Raw genomic sequence first — 21,864 nt, forward strand, 5'->3', positions numbered from 1 at the left:
TGCATGGGCACAGTCTCAAACTCCCAAGGGCTCCATGGCCTGGCCACAGGTTCCCATCTGGCTCCCTCGACTGTAGCAAATGACACAAACCATCAGGCTGCAAATACAGTTATCATAATATATTTATTTTAAGTGCCATCCATGCATATCAGTTCTGGCAGCGACAATCCTAATGACACTTGGAATATTTCTTTACAGCACTAAACGGTTACAAAGAATGGGTGCCACTCACCATCGGCAGAATATGAAATCGTGCAATAGGAAAACTGTAGAAACATTAAAACACTGACTGTCCAACAGCAGCACAGAGAGCAGGTTGTTTCTGCACAAAAGCCAATGCATGTCACCACATATATACAATATAGGTATGTACACATCACCCTCTCGATGAACATATCAAAATACTCTATTCCATTTGAAATTATCCCAAGGTCGATCCCCTCCCACTTCAAAGGACATCTGAGAGACATGTATTAAATATTTACAGGAACACACAAGAATACATTTACATTTCAAACACTGCCACAAATGCCAGTCGGACTCTTCTCCTGGACAGAGCACCCCATCTGTTTATGTATGTTTATTAGTCTTTACCCCAAAATCTCTGGTCAATTTAAACCCAAGAGAACTTGCTCTGCATCATCAATTACCAACAGAAATGGCCACTAGAGGGACTCTGCACCCATCAGGTGGCACTGCCTGGCCACAGCCCACTGGGCCTGCTCTGAACCCTGGGGAACAAGGACCACAGAAGAGTGATGAGTCTGGACTCAAGTGCCATTCTTGGTCAGTTTAAATATTAATAAATATGTCAATCACTGCAAATCAGTAATAATAGCCAAATGGGAAATTAGCTTCACATAATTTGTAAAATCATGATCAGTGGTCCTACTCAAGCCATTCTGTTTCAGAGACTGCAGTACTCCAACACCCAAATATTTAAAGTGCACAATGCTAGTAGCAATCCTAGTCATGGAGCAGCTGTTTGATGTCCAGAAAACAGAGACTTGAGTAAACTACTGGGAACCCAATGTTCCCATGCTTTCCTCTGCAGACAGCCATCTCATTTCACCTGGTCCTTCTGAGAGAGGCCTGTTGGCTACTATTTGAGAATCCTCTGATTTTCACTTATCTGAGCTTCCTTTTCATGCCAAGTGGGACACAAAAATAGAGATGCACAAAGCTCCCCTTTCTTCCCAGTGATTCGTTCAAGGCAACACTCCATTAATATGTGCGCGCGCGCGCGCGCGCGCGCGCGCGCACACACACACACACACACACACACACACTCACTCACTCACTCACTCCACCACAGACTTGCTGAGGCTTAGTTAACATGATTTAGCACTGCTAAGCCCAGACACTAACAAGCAACTGGTGAGCAGCTATTTCTCCTTGATTTGACAGAATCTATTTCCTCATTAAAACAGATTCTTCCTCCCCTTCCACCCATAAAGAACCAATTAGAAATCTATTCACTGCAAGGAGGAGAATCTCCTTTCTCCTACTTTCATTATAAAATCAACACAATCAACCCATGCAAACTGTGATGACATGAGACAAACCAACTGATAAAAGCTCCAAGATGTTCCTTTGTCGGGCATACACAGAGCCAACAGCAAGTCACAAAGTCACAGCACTCAAGACTGAAGTAGACTCTGGAGTTATAGCCCCTTCCAGCACTACCTAAAACAGAGAGGACACTGCTGAATAAACCCTGCCTCCGTGCCCTGCTGCCTAAACAGACTCTGGTTCAAATTCCAGGAAATGCCTAGATAGCTATTAAGTCTCCATCAGCAGGAAGGCTAAGTAAGAAGGAACCATACTCACCTGGTAAAAGGAGTGATAAAGAGAATGACAAATATTTCTGATTGTCTTTGTCTGTAAACTTTTATCCAGAGGAAAAAAAAATAACCATGCTTTCAGACAAATTTCTCCTTAGTGAACCCAAAAGAACTGCATTCACAGAAAGTAGCAATAAATATTAAAATAACTTTTGAATAATAAATACTTAAATGAATATGGAGACAGTGATTTGTTTGAAGAGCCAAGCAATATCCAGCTTCAATTAGTCCACACATTCCAGAGCTTTCAAAGCTGACAAGGTACAACACACTCTACAACTCCCTTGACTTACTCACTGGAATTCATGATTACTCCTATTTCTGAAGATTAAACAAAGAAAACTGGGCTTTAGAAAGACCAGTTTCCTTTTAGCGCCCTACACTGTCTGAAAGCATCCTGCAGAAAATGGCCTAACAAGGAATAAAAACTGGCAGTAACTTTCTTGTCAAGACACAATAGTCCAATTAGAAAAAACTTGAAGCCTTTCAGTAATGTTTGTACATATATTTACACATATGTATCTATAAACTGCTTGCAGCAAAATAGGCTCTGTCTGAAAAATCAGTCTGGCACTTGTGGTTAACATCAAACTGACACAAATATGCAAAAAGCTGTCTAAATCACAACAATTAGGAGCTACAGAGGGCACTGGTGGGAGACAAACATGTAGTTCTTGCTTGGGTCAGATAAAAGCAGTTAAGTTACCCAGCTAGAATCTCTGATTGTCTTCAAAATGAATTTAGATAGCACTGGTAACATCGCTTTGTTCTCTCAACTGGACTTTAATCCTTCCTTTCACTAAACAGAAAGGATGCTGGAGTCTGCTGTCTTGCAGAAAGAAGCCTACACTATTGAATCCCAATCAAAGTCATCCTGTATATCATCTGGAGGCAAAGAGCGCCGCATCTGGAAGGCTTGGGAAGGCATCATGTGCTGCTGGTTCATGGCTCCGTGATGGCCTGGAAAGAAGAAGGCAGTGTCAGTAGTGACCTGGGTAGGAAAGTCAGGAAGAGACTGACTAGCCCCTATAGTATGTCCTATGTGCTAGGACATGCCTGGAATAGGGACATTGCCTAGAATCCATCAAAGGCCTTCAACAAAGTTGTTCTTCCAGTCTTTATTTTCTAGTAAGGGAATAGGGTTAAAGAAACTGAACAAAAATCCAGGTATAATGATACAACATATGCAGTATCAACACTCGGGAGAAAGAGGCAGACGAGTCACCGATTCAAGGCCAGTATGGACTATACAGACTGGCTCCAAAAATAGAAGATTTAAGCTCAGTCCACCTGACTCCAAAAAGCAGTCTTTCCGTTTTATTAGCCTGTAGTAAGGAAGGCATGACAGTCATTTCACTAGTCTGCTACATTCTACTTTAATGTGTTTCAGTAACATCAATCAAGAATGACACCAGAGGACTGGAGAGATGGCTCATTTGTTAAGAGCACTGGCTTTTCTTTCAGAAGACCCATGGTCTATTCCCAGCACCCACATGGTGGCTCGCAACTCCAGGTCCACCAGATCTGACACCCTCTTCCGACTTCCTTGGGCAATTGGCACTCAACTGGTACACAGGCAAAACATTCATACACCTAATTTTTTTATTAAAAAAAAAAAAAGCCATTGGTGTACCACTGAAGTTAGACTGGGACATAACAAAATTTACTATTTTACAGCAGTCCTTCTATTATTAGAACTGAAGCAAATCCTTTGAAATGGTGTAAAATTCTTACTGGATAATTATTGCTGTTTGTATTCTTAAAAACAAAATTTTAAACTACCTGTTATTTTTCTCATGAATGCTAAGCCTTTCAGTATATCACACTTTATGCAACAGATGAGCCCAAATGTCTTTATTTAACCAAAGGATACATCCCTCACTGCACGTCAGGCACTAATTTGAAGCCAAGACAGGAGAATGGCTATCTGGCTTTCTGGCTTGAGCTCTAGCCACAGTATTGTACCTATAAATCGTGTGTGTGTGTGTGTGTGTGTGTGTGTGTGTGTGTGTGTGTGTGTGTGTGTGTGTGTGTGTGTGTGTGTATTGTACCTATTAATCGTGTGTGTGTGTGTGTGTGTGTATGGTGTGTGTATATATGGTGTGTGTGTGTATATGGTGTGTGTGTGTGTGTATATATGGTGTGTGTGTGTGTGTATATATGGTGTGTGTGTGTGTGTATATATGGTGTGTGTGTGTGTGTGTGTGTGTGTGTTTATGTGCACATGCATGCACACACAATGTATGTAACAGCAGACACATTCCTCCCACCTCACCCAGAGCACATCACTGAGCACCGCTCCTCCTTTCCCCACTGCCCCGTACACAGCTCTCCAGGTCTTAAACACCCTCACTGGCAGACACTGCTTACTGTCTTCTTCTCAGATAGGTAAAGTGAGTCAGAGTTAGTATCAGGACCTGAGTCTTAGTTTAACTGCTCATCAGCCTGGATTTCTGGGTTTCTCTCCCAACTCCAATTCCTCATCTAGGGGATTGCTAAGTTTCCTTCTATTTCTAAGAGCATGTTCTAGTCTCCTGGCCACTGTGACTTATCATACCTTTAGCCTAGAAACTATAGTTGGATTACTTCTCTGGAACCAATAGAACAAAATCCACAGAAGCTAGTCAAAGCAGGCCTCTGAAAGCTGCACTGAGTCATGTTAAAGCAAAATCCTCAAAGCTATTCTACACTCCACGCTGTAAAAGGAGAGTTCATGCCTTCTCAAAGCAGCTTCATTTACTCTAGGGCAGGTCAAGCTTTTCAGTGTTCAACTCTAGGTCCCAAATGTAGTAGTACACAAACACTACCTGCCATCGTAGTTCCTGGAGTGCTGAGCGCCTGTGGGATATGAGGATAACCAGGGGGTGGCATCACTGAGGGAGGGAGATTTTGCCTGGAATCTATGTACAAATTTCCTAATCAAAAAACAGAAAACATGTTACCACCATCAGCAAACAAAGCATTAGAATCATGACGGAATGGTTATCTACATGAAGCAAATAGGTAAGGCAATCAGTGAGGAATGAAATTATTACTTCTGAACTACTAGGCTAGGTGTGGAGCACACTGGTATAAGCTCATAGGCAAGGAAGGACATCTACAGTTTTTACTTCATTAAAGTTCAAAATTACTTCTACACCCATAACTTCACTTGAGCCTCCCACTACCCACACAGAAGGCCAGACAGAAATCACCCACTTCTTTCTAGAGGTCAAAGGAAGCTCAAACATTTAAGCAGGCTCCCCAAGGGCACAAGCCTCAAAGAACCAGGACTTAGAATTCAGGTGTCTTGGCTCAAAAGCTCTTTTTGCTGTTTCCCATTCCTCTACTGCCCTGAATTTTCCCCTTGACTTGTCTGTAGAGTTAGCACGGGCTGATTAACTATGTGGCCAAGGCACAAAGTAACAGTAAAGACACACACAAGGGCACAACTAAGCCAAGTAAAGGTGACTTTAAAACGTATCACAAATTTGCAGATGAGAAACATAAACCTCATTTAAATGGAACTGCAGGGGATTTTTAAGGCATTTTCACTGATAAGACCCATCAAGTTTAAGAGCTCAGAAGGGTCAAGTGCATCACATCACAATGGAAAATACTGAGGGAAACAGCATTATGACCCCTTCCTGGTAATTAATTCTAGGGCGGAAATCGATAAAGCTAGCCTTCATCCTACCACCTGGAATTTTGAGAAGATCATGTCAAAGGGATGCTAGCTAGTGTCTCACATAAGTTGAACTTAAATTCAACCAATGCAATGAAAATAAAAAGTAGCCACTATGCCTCCTAAAAAGGGAAGAAAAACCTATCCCTACTATTAATAAGGTAAAGCACATTGGATTTGGTCGCTCCCAAGTTTTCAATAGCTGTAGGAAAGCCAGACCTGTGCCCAGGCTTGAGATGGCCTCAGAGATGATCTAGTCCAACACACCCTCTACTCATACATGGGGAAATAGGAGCAGAGAAGAAATTTGAGGGGAGGGGGGCAGCAGACTAAGCCCCAGGTCATTACCTCCAAGCTAACTTGCTTAAATTCTGTTACATTCCTAACACTTTTATTTTTACAGGGCAAAACAAAACATAGAAAAAAACAAACAAATGCCTGTTGCCTAGGACAATGAAATCATGTAAATGTACATAAGCCCATACCTGCCCCAATGTGTTGGGAAGGCTTTGCTGGGTGCATGGCACCATGACAGACGTTCTGCTGAACATTGCTCTGTGAGTGGATAAGGCCAGTCTGTGTGAAGAACTGATTCAGAGAGGAACAGAGATCAGCGAACTGAACCTGATCTAATGACCAGTTCTTGAGATCCGCCTGCCTCATACTCTCCATCAGACCTACAAGGAAAGATGTGGGACACAGTGAGCACACCTCTAACACTGCAAGGAAACACCAATGCAAGTCTTTTCAACCCCCAGTCTTCACTTAATTCATGTGATGTGGCATTCTGCTCATGCAATGAAAAATGACATTTTATATTTAGGATTACCCAAGGGGCTCAAAATGCTAGGCTTGAAGCACTCAGACCTAGATTCAATCCACCAAACCTGCATTTTAAAAAAAAAAAAAAAAAAAAAAAAAAAAAAAAAAAAAAAAAAAAAAAGAGCCAGATTTCATGGCATATTTATAATCTTGGTGTTTGGGGGAAGTGAAGACAGGTCCCAGGGACTCAATAGCCAGCCAGCCTAGCCTACTTGGTAAGCTCCAGGCCAGTGAGAGATCCTGTCTCAAAAAAGGGGAGCAAAGCTGTATGAGGAACTGAGTTTGGATTCCCAGAACCTGACTAAAAGCCAAGTACTATGGCACATGCCTATAATCCAAGCACAGAGAAGCTGAGGGTGGGAGCAGCAGAGAGAACATGAACAGGATGGAAAAAAAATACAATGGCCACCACACACAAGTAGGACAGGTGAGGACGGCCACTCTAGTTAAAACAGTGAGTTTCAGGTCCAATGAGACTCTGCCTCAAAAAATAAGTGGAGAAGCAACTGAGGAAAGAGTTCAATCCCTGGCCTGTACATGTGCAAGCACACTTACATATACCACATACACATAAATAGGCCAAAGAGATGGCTTATTGTGGGATAATCCTTTTGTACATTGTGAAGTCATTTCTTTGCCTAAGGCACCTTCTGATTGTTTTAATAAAGAGCTGAATGGCCAATTAGTAGTAGGTAGAGAATAGGCTGATGGCTTTCCAGGGAGAGAGAAGAACTCAGGAAGAATCTAAGGCATGTGGATACAGTAGGGAGGAGAGATAACAAGCCACATGGCAGAATACAGATTAAGATAAGCGGGTTAATTTAAGTTTTAAGAGCTAGTTGAGAACAAACCTAAGCTAAAACTAGTAATAAGTCTCCATGTTATTATTTGGGGGCTGGCAGGCCAAAGAAAGTCCAATGAGAAAAAAGTGCTTGTTGTGTAAGCCTGATAACCTGAATTCAATCCTTAAGAGTCCATGGTAGAAGGACAAAAGTGATTCTCAAGAATCATCCTCTGATCTGTACATATGTACCTTGTGCATACGCATGCATGCATGTGCTGGCACTCCTTATACACATACACTAACAATTGGGGGGTGCGGTAAAAAGTGGACAGCAACTGGGGAACAACACTTATGATTGTCCTATGGCCTCAAAAAGTAACTAAGCACACAAACCTGCAAGCACACAAGCAGAGGAAGAGGGAGAGGGATGGGACACAGGGAAGGGAGACAGAATATGTAAAGCCTGATTCTTTTAAACATGGCTAACAGTCCTCACAATTCTTATATGCAATGTCTTCCTATATCAACTGGGCAATTTATTAGAAGTTTCTATAAATGTCCTTTAAGAACACTACTACTGCTAAGTCATGTCTTTATATAAGATGATGCTTCTTGTCTTTTTTGAGACAGAATCTTGTTAGGTATCTCTGGCTAGAACAGAATCTGCTATGTAGTCCATAGCTGGCTCCACTTTTAGCAATCTTCCTACCTCAGCTTAGTAAGTGCTGGGAGAACAGGCACATACCAACATACCTGTCAGGAGATCTTGATTTCAACAACAAAGAAACAATATTCCAGAGAAAACAGATTCATGGTATCTGGTTTTATGTGAAAGGAACCAACCCTTACCTTGGAATTGTGAAAGGTCTACATCTGACCAGTTAACACTGCTGGCAATTCGACAGCTTTCCTTCAGCATATCGAGTGTTGCATACCAATCGCTTGAAACACCTAGAAAGTAAGGTTGACAACACTGTTAACTCTGGAATAGTGACTGCTGCAACAATACATATGGGAAGACAGCAAGTGGCCTTACTTCTGACATTGGCTGATCCCTGTACACTCTTAGAAAGGGATGTTTACCAATTCTATCAGGCCCTGGGGCAATCTCCTCTAAGAGACAGATAAACTTTCTATTTCTCTCCATTTCACAAATAAAAGAAACAGAACCCAAATAGGTAGTGCAAGATCTCCACAATGCACTTGAGGCTTTAATGCTGGTCTTCTAATCTCTATTCTGGCAGTTTTCAAATAGCCACATCACCTTGTAAGCAAATCTTGGTACTAGCCCTTTCATCTGTGCAGTATAAATAATGACCAAGAGGGAAACTCATGCAAATGAGTATTCTTTCCCCGTTAAAATTTCATTTTCCTACTTTGTAACCCACCTTAGATGATACATTATTGCTGGGATAAAGCTGAGTGGTAGAGCACTTGCCTAGTGTGTGGTGAGGCCACAGGTTCAATCTCCTATACCACCAAAAAGTTATTCTCTTCTTAAGTTACAAAGGACAGTTTCTATTTAGAAGCAACACAGTATAAGAAAATGCTCCAAACTATGGGACTGGATCAGATCATACAGTGAGAGGGATGCTAACAAGCTTAGGCAACCTTAGGAATGAGAAATGCCTTAACATAGTCTTCTAGATGTGAGTAAATGCTATCCCACTGTATAAACATTGCTGGCTTTAGTCCTTTTTGAATGAATATCTGTTGTTACAGTATGAAAGTCAGGAAACTCTACCACCAACTGGCAGTGTCATCTTATGCAAATGGTTTCAGCTCCTTTGAGCTGTGCTTTTCCTATCTATAAAATGTGCCAAGTTATACTTGATTTGGAAGCATGACAATATATCTGGGTTGTCTAGTACACAAAGGGTACTCAAGTAGCTTCCATTCCTACTCTCATCCTTCCATTCCTCACTATTAAAGAAAAACTGTTTAGTCCTATGCCATACACATGGGATGTATAATTCACTGGAATGAATTATTATCAGGCACACTGTGATTCCTTCTGACTCCTTAGGGGTGTTTTCTCTCTGTAAGGTGCCACTGGCAAAGAAACCTATGAGAGTACCAATTGTTAATTCCAACTCAACTTTTTCTCCCTAGCGTCAGACTTCTATTTCCTGAAACTACTCAACCTGCTCATTATTCATTCTCTCAGAACATATGAAGAATAGGCTTAAGTTTTTAAGAATATATTGATATTTATAAGGTATATAATACCATCTGCCCTGTTCCTAAAAGAGTTTCAATTCTATAATACATCTTTCTCAAGTCATGTATCTAAAAATAACTGCAAAATGTTTAGGAAATATTCCATTAAGGCAGAAATTTTCAATTATTCTATAGAATCTACCTAGAATTAACTAGGAAAACAAAATCAACCATTAAAGTCAAACAAAACAATTTAACAAGTATTTGTTTGACAGAATACTCATTTTGACTTTTTGTTTTAGTAAAATAAAAGGTAAACAAACTACAGGTTTGAGACTAGCTCAGACCACCTGCTAAGAAACTCCTACAAACAAACAAAAACAAGTAGTTTACCCTGAGTCATAAGAGTCAGGGTAAACAGGTCTTCAAACCTAAGTCTTTATATTTTAACTTGTGCTGTTTCTTTTACACTTACATGGAACCACAAAACTGCAAACAAATCGCACATTCCAGTCTTTCAAATCTCACTAGAAGCAGTGGCCAGGGCAATACCAGAATCTAAACAAAAACCTGTAAGGCTGAGTTTGCCTATGTTGCCAATGCATTTTAATTAAGAAACTCTTCAGGTTATCCATGGGTTGAATGAGATGTAACTACAGGACTATAGTAAAGAGGAAAGGAAAACAAGTAAAAAAGTGCTACAGGCGACCCAAATAACAAAGCACAGGTCTAATCCAGTTATTCAAACACAAGCAGAAGAAACTTACCAGAATTACAGGATACCTGCTGTGGGGGTGGGGGTGGCTGATGTGCTAACGTCTGATGCTGATGGTTTGGATGATGCTGTATGTGCTGATGGGGAGAGGGGTGCTGGGTGTGAGGTGGCTGGAGCTGGCTGTGTTGCTGTGGGTGTGACGCTGGGTGCTGGGGGCGCTGTGGATGCTGTGGTAAACCATGTGGTCGATGGGGTGTGTGTGGAGAGGGCTGTGTGTGCATTTGGGGGTGGGACAGCGAGACCTGTGCAACCGAATTACTGCCTGTGGCATTGAGGCCACTGTGACTGTTGGGCAGGCTGCTTTGGTTACTGTGTGGGTGAGAGCTCACTGTACTGCTAGGAGAGTGCTGATAGGAACATGAAGTGTGGGACTGCTGGGAAGATTCAGAAGGGATGCTCATCAAACCTAAAAACAGAATAAGATCATTTGTGGTCAGATTTCCTTCTATTTTATGACACTTGCAATAGTATTATTTACAGAGCAAGGCATACATATATAAGGAAGCAATACTAGAACACACATGTATGCATGTACACACACACACACACACACACACACACATTTTTTTCAAGTGCCATAAACAAACCCACAAACATGGTGCTATTAAACTTCCGTGGTTACCTCGTTGTTAATGCTAATCAGAACAAAAAACAAAACCCATGTATTGTTTTGTATTGTAAGCACCACCACTCCACCACTCCCATGTGCCACAGATGTGGTATGAGAATTCTTTAGCACAGTGCTCTAGGATGTCCTAGTAATCAAGTAAACTCTGCATGCAGGTTGAAATTAATGTGTTGTTCCTTTGCCACAACATAAATATACAGAGATCAGTAAGCCACAAGAGGCATAATACAATCTCACCCAAACCTCATCATAACTTCTCTAAAATTAAGCAAGTCTAACAGCTGGTCTGTGAAATTAAACACTTACATTACAAAAGAAAAAAAATGACATTTAAAAGACGCTCACCTTGTTGACTGAGTGACTGCTCAAAAACTGACTTATAAAGACTCCGAAATGAGGCACTGAGATCTTCAAAATTGTATTCTGTGAAAAGTAGTTGTTTATCTCGTTCTGGAAGGTTGTACTGTGGCTGCTGCTGAGGCGTTAATGATTGAGAGACTGGTTCTGGATGGTTAGTTACCTAATGAAAGACAGCAACAAATATAATGGCTTGATATTAGTGCCAACTCTGGAATCCAAGTCAATAACCTCAGCCTCTGGCTTTCCCCTCCTTTAGCCAGACACACCTTTTTTAAGTGTCACAGAGAAAAATAATTGACATGGATCTAGACGAACCACAGAAATCCAATCTCACCTCCACTTGCATAAAAAAAATACAGTAAGATCAAAGAAATCCAATAGCTTGTGAAGATGATGCAAGTAAGACAAGTAAGATATAAGCTGGAACTAGAATTCTCCCCTATCTCTTCATCATGATTTCTATAAAGGGACCAATACCACTTCCATCTCTTTGTATCATCTTTATGTAAGTTCAAATACCATCAACAGACATAGGACACTGCCCAAAAGAGCATTCTTCATTTTTAGAAGGAATTGAAGGGAACAAGAATGAAAGAGGTAAGTAATACAAAAGATTGGGGCTGTAGCACGTATAAGACTGCCCAGCATCTATCTATAAGATCCTGAAAACACTCCTGCCCCCTAAAGAAACCCAAAACAACGCCCAAATCTGTAAACCCAAAGGAGATCCTCAACAAAAGGGAATAGACAGGAGCCTTGAATTATGCAGGTAGCAGAGAAATACCACCAACTATGCAGGTAGCCTCAAAAATATGTAGCATTGAGTGTATGTTAAGTTTAAAGGGCATGTTTGCGCATTTATGCTTGTGTGAGTTAGCTGCCAGCATACCATGCCTTGTATACAATTGTGAGGACTGAAGTTTGGAGCCCTGGAATCCCAGAATGCCTAGGATAAGATAGAGAATGCTGGGACGCTCAAAGATCTGGTATATGCAGCTGTGAACAAGAATCATCTCTGAAAACAGCACAACCTAAAGCAAGATTTTTTTTTTATGATTACATATCTTTTATTTTCATTTTTTTGTGGTGCTAAGGATAGAACTCAAGGCCCTGAATATGCTAGGCAAACACTCTGCCACTGAGTTATATCTACAACCCTCATCAACTGTATTTTTGAAGGATTCTATCAAAAAATGATAAATTACCATTTATTTAGTGTTCTGTAATTTAAGGTCTGTGCACTCACTAAAAATCTAATTATTCAAAATGATGCTCATAAGGCATTTGTAATAGCAAGGAAAACATTAATTTTCTTTCTTTTTTCTTTGGTTTTTCTAATTCCAATTCCAAGGCATCTAAAGGCCTCCACATCCATAGACACACATGAATACAAAACATCTATACACGTAGGGGAGTGGATCCATCAACTGCATCCTGATAATCTTACACATGGCTATACAAATCATAACAAAAAAGCTCAATGGCAGAATATTAACGCCACACATTGTGATAATTCACAAATGTAATATTTTATGAAGGGTAAGCTTTCATCCACGCCCCTATCTTGGAGACAACCATGGGTTCAGTGAGGAATAGGTCTTTCAGTCTTATTCACAAAATGGCTATTACTGCATGTCATAAAACTGCTCAGCTGCCTACAAAAGCTGTTCCTCCACTAAAGCAACCTATTATCCCCCCCTTTTAATTTGAATTAGAAACAAGCTTCTTTTAGAGCAACCTATTATTAATGCAGTCTGTCACACGGATATTCTGGTTTGTTGTTGCCATGTGAGATGCAGAGAACACCACCATTCTGATCTGGCTTACACGGCACATTATTACTTATCAAGAATTACACACTTTTAAGTTTTATGTAGATTTTTGTTTTTGTTTTTGAGACAGGGTTTTAGTGTGGAACCCTGGCTGTCCCGGAACTCACCCTGTAGATCAGACACCCTAAAACTCACAGAGATCCACCTGCCTCTGCCTCCCAAGTGCTGGGATTAAAAGCACACATCACCATTGCCTAATCCTTTATGTAGATTTTCAAGTTAATCTATTTAAGTAATAAAACCGTTTAATCACATACAAGCTATCTTCTCGGGCTATGGACTTGTAACACAGAGCACTGCCCAATGTTGTTTAATAAATATTTGACAGCTCATTGGCATTTTTGTTTTACTTTGTTTTTTTGGTTTGTTTGGGTTTTGTTTTGTTTTTCTTGCTCTTTGAGACAGGGTTTCTCTGTGTGGCCCTGCCTATCCTGGAACTCGCTCTGTAGACCATGATGGCCTCGAACTCAGAGCTCCGTCTGCCTCTACTGGTATAAAAGGTGTGCCCCACTACTGCCTGGCAACACTGCATAGGTAAATGAAAACAGCAGCCTATAATGTCTAGTTCAATGGTTTGACACACTCACACAACAGGTACAACATACCAGTTCTTTTGTCCTCTAATTTTGAGGGCCGTTCTGTTTTCCCCGTGCCCCCTCCCCCCGGGGCCCCTTCTTGGAGACAGGGTCTCAGGTATCCCAGCCTGAATCTGAGCTCATGTACCTAAGACTGGCCTTTTAGCTTCTGGTCCTCCTGCCTCCATATCCCAAGTACTGGGATCTGTACCACTGTATCTGTATCTGTATCTGTACCACTGGCCCAAACCTAAGGCTGCATGCATGCTAGGCAAGCACTCTATCAACTGAGCTACATTCTCAGACCCAATAAATGCTTGCTTTTATTTTATGACACTAAGTTCTATTCTTTGATTTCTTTATATCAAGACACTTGACACTTAAGCAACTAATAATCATTAAATGTTTGCTTACTTCGCTTTACTCTATTCTTTTTATATAACAATTTCTTCATCTCTTTAGTCACCTAAGTATAGTAGAAGTATAGTAGGCTCTCCACATCTGTGAGTTCTATGTCTGTGGATTCAACCAAACAGATTAAAAAGTATTTGGGGAAAAAATTCTTTTGCATTGAACAGATAATATACTGTTTCTCTTCTACTATTCTCTAAATATCGGAGTGTTAACTATTACACATTACATGTATATTATATTAAGTATTTAAGTCATTCAAAGAGGATTTAAAGTAAGTGCACTGTGTAGGTTGTGTGCAAGTACTCCATTACATATAAGGGACTTGAATATTGTGCTAGGTAGGTTTTTGTCAACTTGATACAAAGTAGCCATCTGAGAAGAGGGAACCTCAACTGAGAAGGTGCCTCCATTAGATTGGTGTGAGAAAGTCTGTGGAGCATTAAAAACCAAACAAACAAAAAAAACGCTAATGATTGCAGGGGAAGGACCAGCCCACTGTAGATAGGGGTAAAGTGTTACCCCTGGGCCAGCGCTCCTGGGTGCTATAAGAAAGCAGGCTGAGCAAGCCATGAGGAGGAATAAACCATTAAGCTTCACTCCTCTGTGCCCACTGCTTCAGTTCCTGCCTCCAGGTTCCTGCCGGGGTTTCTGCCTTGACTTCCTATAGTGGACTGTATGTTATAAGAAAACAAAACCTTTTCCTTCCCAATTTGCTTTTGTCATGGTATCACAGCAAGAGAACCCTAACTAGAACAAGCATTATTTGATTTTCATACCCATGGGTGAAGAAGAGAAGCTTTGTATCTTTGTCCTGTGTGTTTTTCCTACTTTTTGTTCCTAGAATATGGAGAGGTCAGTTTTATACCAATGCATAGTGTGTTGTACAACTCTTGGACTCTGTACTGTTTAACAGGAAGGACTGTAACCAGATCCTTCAAAAACAAGACCTGATAATCCAAGGGTCATCTTCTTATAAGAGGTAACAAATGAACACAAGAGTAAGAATATTTATATACAAGTCCCTTCACAGCAAGACTTTGTTTTCCAGACTGAAATAAAAAATAGTCTGGTTTTCTTAAGATGGCCATGGCTCAGGACAGATGTGGCTTAGAAGCTGCTGCTAGAAATGGTCGTCGGATCCAACTAGGGATTCCTGAAGCGGTATTTGTGGAAGATGTAGATTCTTTCATGAAGAAGCCTGGGAATGAGACTGCAGACACAGTATTAAAGAAGCTGGATGAACAATATCAGAAGTTTATGGAACTCAACCTTGCTCAAAACAAAAAGAGTCTGAAAGGTCAGATTGCTGAAATTAAATCCTAAAATGCATGCAGAAGAAAAAGGAGTCTACCAAATCAATGGAGACCAGATTCTTACTGGCAGATAATCTGTACTGCAAAGCTTCAGTTCTGCCTACTGATAAAGTGTGCCAGTGGTCGGGGGCTAATGTAATGCTTGAATATGATATTGATGAAGCTCAGGTATTATTGGAAAAGAATTTATCAACTGCCACAAAGAATCTGGATTCTCTTGAGGAAGACCTTGACTTTCTTCGAGATCAGTTTACTACTACAGAAGTCAATATGGCCAGGGTTTATAATTGGGATGTAAATAGAAGAAACAAAGATGACTCTACCAAGAATAAAGCATAACACCGGCAATTAAAAATGTGGTTCAGGTTTCCAAACATGTTCAATAAGCCAGTGTTTATCCTTAAAGATTGAGTGTTTTTAAAACAGCAAGAATACTTAAAACTTTAAAAAAAAAACATTTTATTTATTTTATGAAAACAAAAATTACTTTCAAATATTTTATGAAATTAGCAGTATTTTTTTTCATATTTCCCTGCAAAGTAATGCTGCTTTCATTTTATTTTGTCTGTTATAAGACAACTCTTAACTGTGAGGAATGCTATGGAGGCTACTTAATGCTGGGTACCAGCATAGTTTACACAATTTTTTCTTTATTGATTGATATTACTCTCATGTGATGTGGTAAACCTTTTAGAGGCAAGAAAGACCAATAGTTCAATATTTGTAAACTTGTTTTTCTTTAGTACTTGTAGAACATTATCATCCTTTGTTGTTGTTGTATTCTGTAAATGGGGATTTATGCATTTCTGCTTAACCAGTAGCTTTTATGATACTCTAACCTTTTCAGAAAAAAAAATTCCTATACAGTTTGAAGGCTATTGACATATATAGACCCCAAAATAAGTACACTGTGTCTTTACAATGCCCTATACTGTAAAGGGAGACTTGATCAGTGTGAGAGAGCACTACCCATTCAAAACTTTAAGGTAATTTTTTATTATGTAACAGTTCTCCAAAGCATCTTGAACAGGTATATTAACATAAATATAAATCTGCAGTGGTTGCAAAAGAGTTGTAAGCTTTTATATTTGTGATTACAATTGCATAGGACTGACAAAATCTCTGGAAAGCCATTGGTTCTGTGACAGAAGTACTTGGTGATACAGATTCTCGTAAAAACACATGCATGTTATTCTATCTCCATGTAGTAAAAAGTATACTTGTACGACGTTTTGTACTTGTATTTCACGTTATTAAAATAGTGGTATTCAAAACAACAAAAAAAAGACAGTCTGTTCTACGGGCTGAATTTATTAACTGACTAGAGAGAAATACACTTTCCTCTTTCTTTCACTTATTTTATTTATATGTATGTGGTGGTATGCTTGTGCCATGGCACACATGTGGAGGCCAGAGGATAACTTGCAGGAGTCAGTTCTTTCCCTGCTTCTGGGAATAGAATCCATGGAGTTACCTCAGTAGCCCACGTCTTCTTTTTTTTTAGTTGGCATTCCAAGTATGCTTTGTTGAATTTTTGTACTAAATGAATAGCCAACAAAGAAACTAACTTCATCAGGACTTACCGGTGTGTAACTATGGACACTTCCAACACTGTTCAAATTAACAGACGCCAAACTCTGGTCTGATAGACTGTTGTTAAGGCTGCTTCTAGGGCTATCACTACCATCCTGATCAGTGTTGTACAATGTTACCTGGAATGAAAAGAAAAGCCACACCTGAATACACAGTTCCTACAATGAAGAAGGTTGTAAAGTAACACTACAAAACCACAACTGAGCCTACAGCAAGAAACAAAAAGCCAGTGGTCTTTCCTTCAGGGTTTGTGCCAACTCTATATTCAAATGTTAATTCCTCATTCACCATGAAACAATTTTTTTTACTGCTCTCAAAGAATATATCTGTCTAGAACATGAACTAAGTGTAGTAGGTATAATTATTAAACATTTAATATCAGAAGGTAGTAAAAATCTATCATGTAGAGCTTTATATGTGGTAGATGTATTCATGAATGCATACAAGTGCGCTCCCTTAAAATAAAAGGCGTCACAGTGTTTCTAAAATTAAAAACACATACTCATAAAACCATGGATATGTGATACAATTTTTTTAAACTGGCATATCTGGCATATTGAAAATTGTAACCAATTTTAATTGATTAATTCACTTAAAATAGCCATTAATCCAATTACATGTGACATTAAATTTTTCATCCCAGTAAACAAGTAAAATGAAACAGTGATGGTCTGCATTTTTGTAAAGTCTCAATGTCTGACTTGATAGGAAACAGCAAGCTTCTCATTAAATGCTTCCACATGCAGTCTGTCGATGTGTTGTTGCAAACACAAAAAGCATTAATGTACTTCTCAATTAACTGTGGACAGTATTTGATATTTCAAAACACGCCAACCATCAAGTTGAAATATGGAATTAGAGACCATGGCAAAAAACTGTTTACACTCAGTTAAAATCTGTTCTACCTTGTACTTTGAATTAACTGCACATTATTCTCTACACATAATGTTATTATGTCATCTGAATATAATTTAAGTGACCTTCTAAGTGTTGACATATTTCACTATCACACTTGTTAATATCAGCCCAATCCCACTAGATACATCTTAGCAGTAAGAAGGTAGCAGACTCATATAGTGGAGCCTCCTAAAATTCTAGGTTTTTCATTTGAAAGCTCAGATTTTTACCACAGGAACCAGATAATGCTGACTGTTTTCTTTGAAGCAGCAGAATCACCGTGTTCATTTGTTTAAAAAAAAAAAAAAAATTGCCAACACACGAAGTAAATAATCTGTCATAGTTGTTCTTTCAAGAGAAAACATTAATCCATGAACACAGTAGTTGCCAACATGCTTTTCTTTGTACTCTGTATACAGAAGTGATTTTGCATTCTCCCCACAGAATACTAAACAGATATGCTCTGTGTGATGACAATTTAATAAAACTATTTTTCCTGCTTTACCAAAGTAAAGCTAGTTTTAAGTTCTATTTAGTTTGATATCTGTGGCAGTGAAGAATACGAAGACCTACTTGAGAACAGAGGGTGTCACTGCCTCTACTGGGCTAAAATGCCAGTGGGCTCATGATACCTACCACTGGTTTTGGCGCACCAGTGGAAATACAAATATAAAAATAATGTTATTATGAAGACAATTCTGACCTCAATGGACTCAACTACTATGTTACTTCAGACACCCACAGTTGACTACATTTTGAGAAGGGCTGACACTCCTCAGTTTTCCCCAAGCCCCACTGATGCTCTTCCTAACAATCCATGTCAGCAGCCCATTTCACTATATGGATATCTACAACTTCTGACAGGTTTTCCTATTTTAGAATTATTTATGGTTACTCTTTCCCAAAGTCTTGTTTCCCATTGCATTATCTGCTCTAAATAGTATTGCCTTCCTCCTATTAAAAATATTTTATATGGCTGAGAACTTTATCATTATCTTTTATAATTTAGACTTCAGATCTATCTAAAACTGATTTTTTTCTATATAGAAAATGATTTTTCCTTGTACATTTAATGAAGACATTGCCTGATTTATTCAAAGAGACCTTGAGATTCTACAGCACTGGACCACTTACTGTTCACTTTCTGAATGGTGATGCAATGTGACCAGCAGACCCCTGCTGCCATGATATCCCTACCACAATGAGTGTAAAATTTTCCTCCCTTAAATTCTTTCTAGTCAGGTATTCTGTCACATGAATGAGCAAGTAACCACTACAAAGGGCAACTCAACTGCCTTACCAACTAAACCATCCCCCAGGCCCCTATTTTCTTTTTGGCCATCTGGCTTCCCACAATCTCAGTTTGTCATTTTTTCTACATTCCTTCCTTCTCTCCCCAAAAGCATAACAGGATTTTGACTGACATCACATCAGCATCAACTGGGAAAAACTGACTTCTACAATAGTCTTCTACATTAAAAAAAAAAAAATGTGTTTTTACTTATTTTCTGTCAATAATTAAGTTTCATGTAGAATTCATTTTTATTTAATTCTAGGTACTTGGTATATTTTAATACTAAATTAAACATTTCCCTAAAAATATACTGAGCCAGTGAGGTATCTCAACGGGAAAACGAATTTGCTGCCAACTACGATGACATGAGTTTAATTTCTGGACCCCTCCACCCCACTGGTGGAAGGAGAAAAACAACTCTGGAAAGTTATCCTCTGACTTCCACGAGTGTGCTGGGGTCTCTGTGCCCATCCTCCTCCCCACAGTTAATTAAATGATGGTCTACTATCAGATTTTATTACAGTTACATCTTAAATTAAAGCACTATCACTTTATCTGTATATTCTTTTGAATTTTCTATGTAAACAATCAAGTTTTCTGTGAATGACAACTCAAGAGCTTCTTTTATCTCCCCATGTTTCTACATAGTATCTTCAACCCGTCTTTTAGCTTCTCTGTGAACAGCATTCCTAACAATCTTAATGATCTTTCCTAGACTAGTTCTGCCATCCATGTTATTTCTAGTCTGGCTGTAGAAATTCTCCACATTACTTGTTGTTTCTTTCTACTTCTCTGTCTCCTGGCCCTTTCTGTTGTTTTGAAACCAGTGCTAGGGCTACAGGGGTGCATCACCACACCCAGCTACTGCCTGATAGTTCTTACCTCGTACCAGACATGACTTTCACCTTTTCCAGACATGTGTTTTTATGTCCTTATAAATGTTCTCTGGCTTCTCACTTGATTACTGTTATCTAAAATACTTTCTATTTTACTGATTTCTTTCTCATTTTATTACCACTGTACTTCACTGCATTTGCTTTGTTTTGCTTATTTTCAGACACTTAAGTCATTAATATTTAACTTTTGTGAAACCCATTATACATAATCGAGGCCATCTCTTTATATCTCACAGGCTGACAACACATATTTTTCACTGTATTTTACAAGTATTTTCTAATTCAGATCATATTTCTTTGATCCATGGGCAAGCTAAAAGCATCCTGTTTTACAAATTCTGGAGGAACTTTCTGACTATCCTTTGCTATGACATCTAAGCCTAATTTTACAGGATTGGAAAATATAATCTATATGTTATAACGTGTCTTCCAAATTTGCTGGGACCTTCTCTATGACTTAAGATAAATCAACATCTTATGATTGATTTTGGTAACTACTGCATATTCTGCAACTGTTGTTAATTTAGATTTTCAAATTTGGGTTTAAATTTTCTAAAATTTCAATGGAATTTTTTTTTAGTTATCACGATCTTGACTTTCCTGTTCTGAGTTTATAAACAAGTTAAAATCTACCATTATGAATAATGATCTGTCCATTTCTTCTTTCAATCCTGTCAGTTTTTGAGGATATGCTATTAAATGTACACAAATTAATTATACGTACAAAAATTATCATTTCATAATAAAATACAAATACTCCCTTATAAAATACAACTTTTCATTTAAGATGTACCTTTTATAAGCAGTGCAAAGCTGGATTTTTCTTCCCCTAACCAGTCTGAAACTTTTGTCTTTTAAGCCAAGTATTTTTTGTATTTACATTTCATGTTATCCCTGGTGTAACCAGATTTAAACACTACTTATATTCTTTCCTTCCTTTTGTTCTTTTGGGATTTATTATATTTCCTTACACTGGTATATTCTTTTACTTTTTCTTTTCTTTTTCTTTTTAATAACCTGCAGCAGTGGTTTATAAGGCATGGGACTTTGAGCAGTAATTGTTGGAAATTATAGCCCTGGATGATCTCCAAATGGAATTTAGCTGTCTTCTAACAAGAATACTCACCCATCACTCTATCAACAGCTGAGGCTAGTCTATCATCGTCTGTCCTTACAGAACAAACTCTACCCAATATAACTTGACAGCCTGAAGTATTCACCACAGCTCTTACTGAAGACTGTGAAATGCAATTTTTGTTTCCTGTCTGGAAAGACAGCTAGATTCTGGCTAGTGGTGAGTCTACTTTGTTTATAAATCTGAGCCCAAGCTATCAGAATTCGGATTTAATAAATACTTTAAAGAACATATTGCTTACAGAAACCTCAACTCCTGATAGTCCCCAGGGTCTTGTCTCCTAACTATCATTCATTTCATAGTCCCCTTCCTCTGGTTTCTGTAACCCTCACTCATGCCTGCTCCAGGCTGCTGTTCTCTGGCAGCTGTCAGGGACTTACAGAAATACTCCAAAGGAAAATTTTATTTATCTCGCCCCATGTATTTGCCTGATCCCTGAATCACTCCCTGTCTGTCTCCACTGCCTCCTTCCTCTTTGGCCCTATATGTACATGTGCAAGTGTGTTTGCATGTGTTGGGTGGAGAAAGACAGGAAGAGTGGATTTTCTCTATTAGGTATCTGAAAAAGAAATCTAAAAACTGCAGCTTCCTGGATATCACATGACTTGGTCAGGAAGTCCTAACATCATTTTTTCCTTGGTTCTAATAACCTCAGCTGTCCATGTTTAGGCCCTCGGCATCTCTTAAGACTACTGCAAAAGCTGTGTTGGAGATACTGGTTTCAAATCATACACTTCATCAGAAAATTTTCAGTTTAGCTGGCAATCATTAGACATACTATTTAGATATACAAATGTCTAAGCCCTATTCACAAAGACAAACTGTTAAGACATCACAGAACTCCATCACAACCAGAAAACTCACACAAACACTCCCTT

At 39.1% G+C, this 21,864-nt stretch overlaps 1 protein-coding gene and 1 pseudogene across 6 annotated transcripts in view; one reads left to right on the top strand and one right to left on the bottom strand.

The window, feature by feature from the left end:
* Positions 1-104: 104 nt before the first annotated feature.
* Foxj3 (forkhead box J3) overlaps positions 105-21,864 on the bottom strand; it is an 85,878-nt gene continuing 64,118 nt past the window's right edge. For 5 of the 6 annotated variants that reach the window (XM_035439659.1, XM_027399121.2, XM_027399122.2 and 2 more), the window contains 7 exons: positions 16,755-16,883; positions 11,023-11,197; positions 10,042-10,455; positions 7,964-8,065; positions 5,994-6,185; positions 4,652-4,759; positions 105-2,804 (listed from right to left, as the gene is read on the bottom strand). In XM_035439659.1, coding sequence (XP_035295550.1) covers positions 2,689-2,804; positions 4,652-4,759; positions 5,994-6,185; positions 7,964-8,065; positions 10,042-10,455; positions 11,023-11,197; positions 16,755-16,883 — 1,236 coding nt within the window. In that variant the 3' untranslated portion in view covers positions 105-2,688. The remainder of the gene's footprint in view (positions 2,805-4,651; positions 4,760-5,993; positions 6,186-7,963; positions 8,066-10,041; positions 10,456-11,022; positions 11,198-16,754; positions 16,884-21,864) is intronic. The other variant, XM_027399123.2, reaches the window with a different exon arrangement.
* On the top strand, positions 14,939-15,510 carry LOC100755959 (annotated as a pseudogene).

This window comes from Cricetulus griseus, chromosome 2, assembly GCF_003668045.3.
Source record: "Cricetulus griseus strain 17A/GY chromosome 2, alternate assembly CriGri-PICRH-1.0, whole genome shotgun sequence".
Taxonomy (NCBI): Eukaryota; Metazoa; Chordata; class Mammalia; order Rodentia; family Cricetidae; genus Cricetulus; species Cricetulus griseus.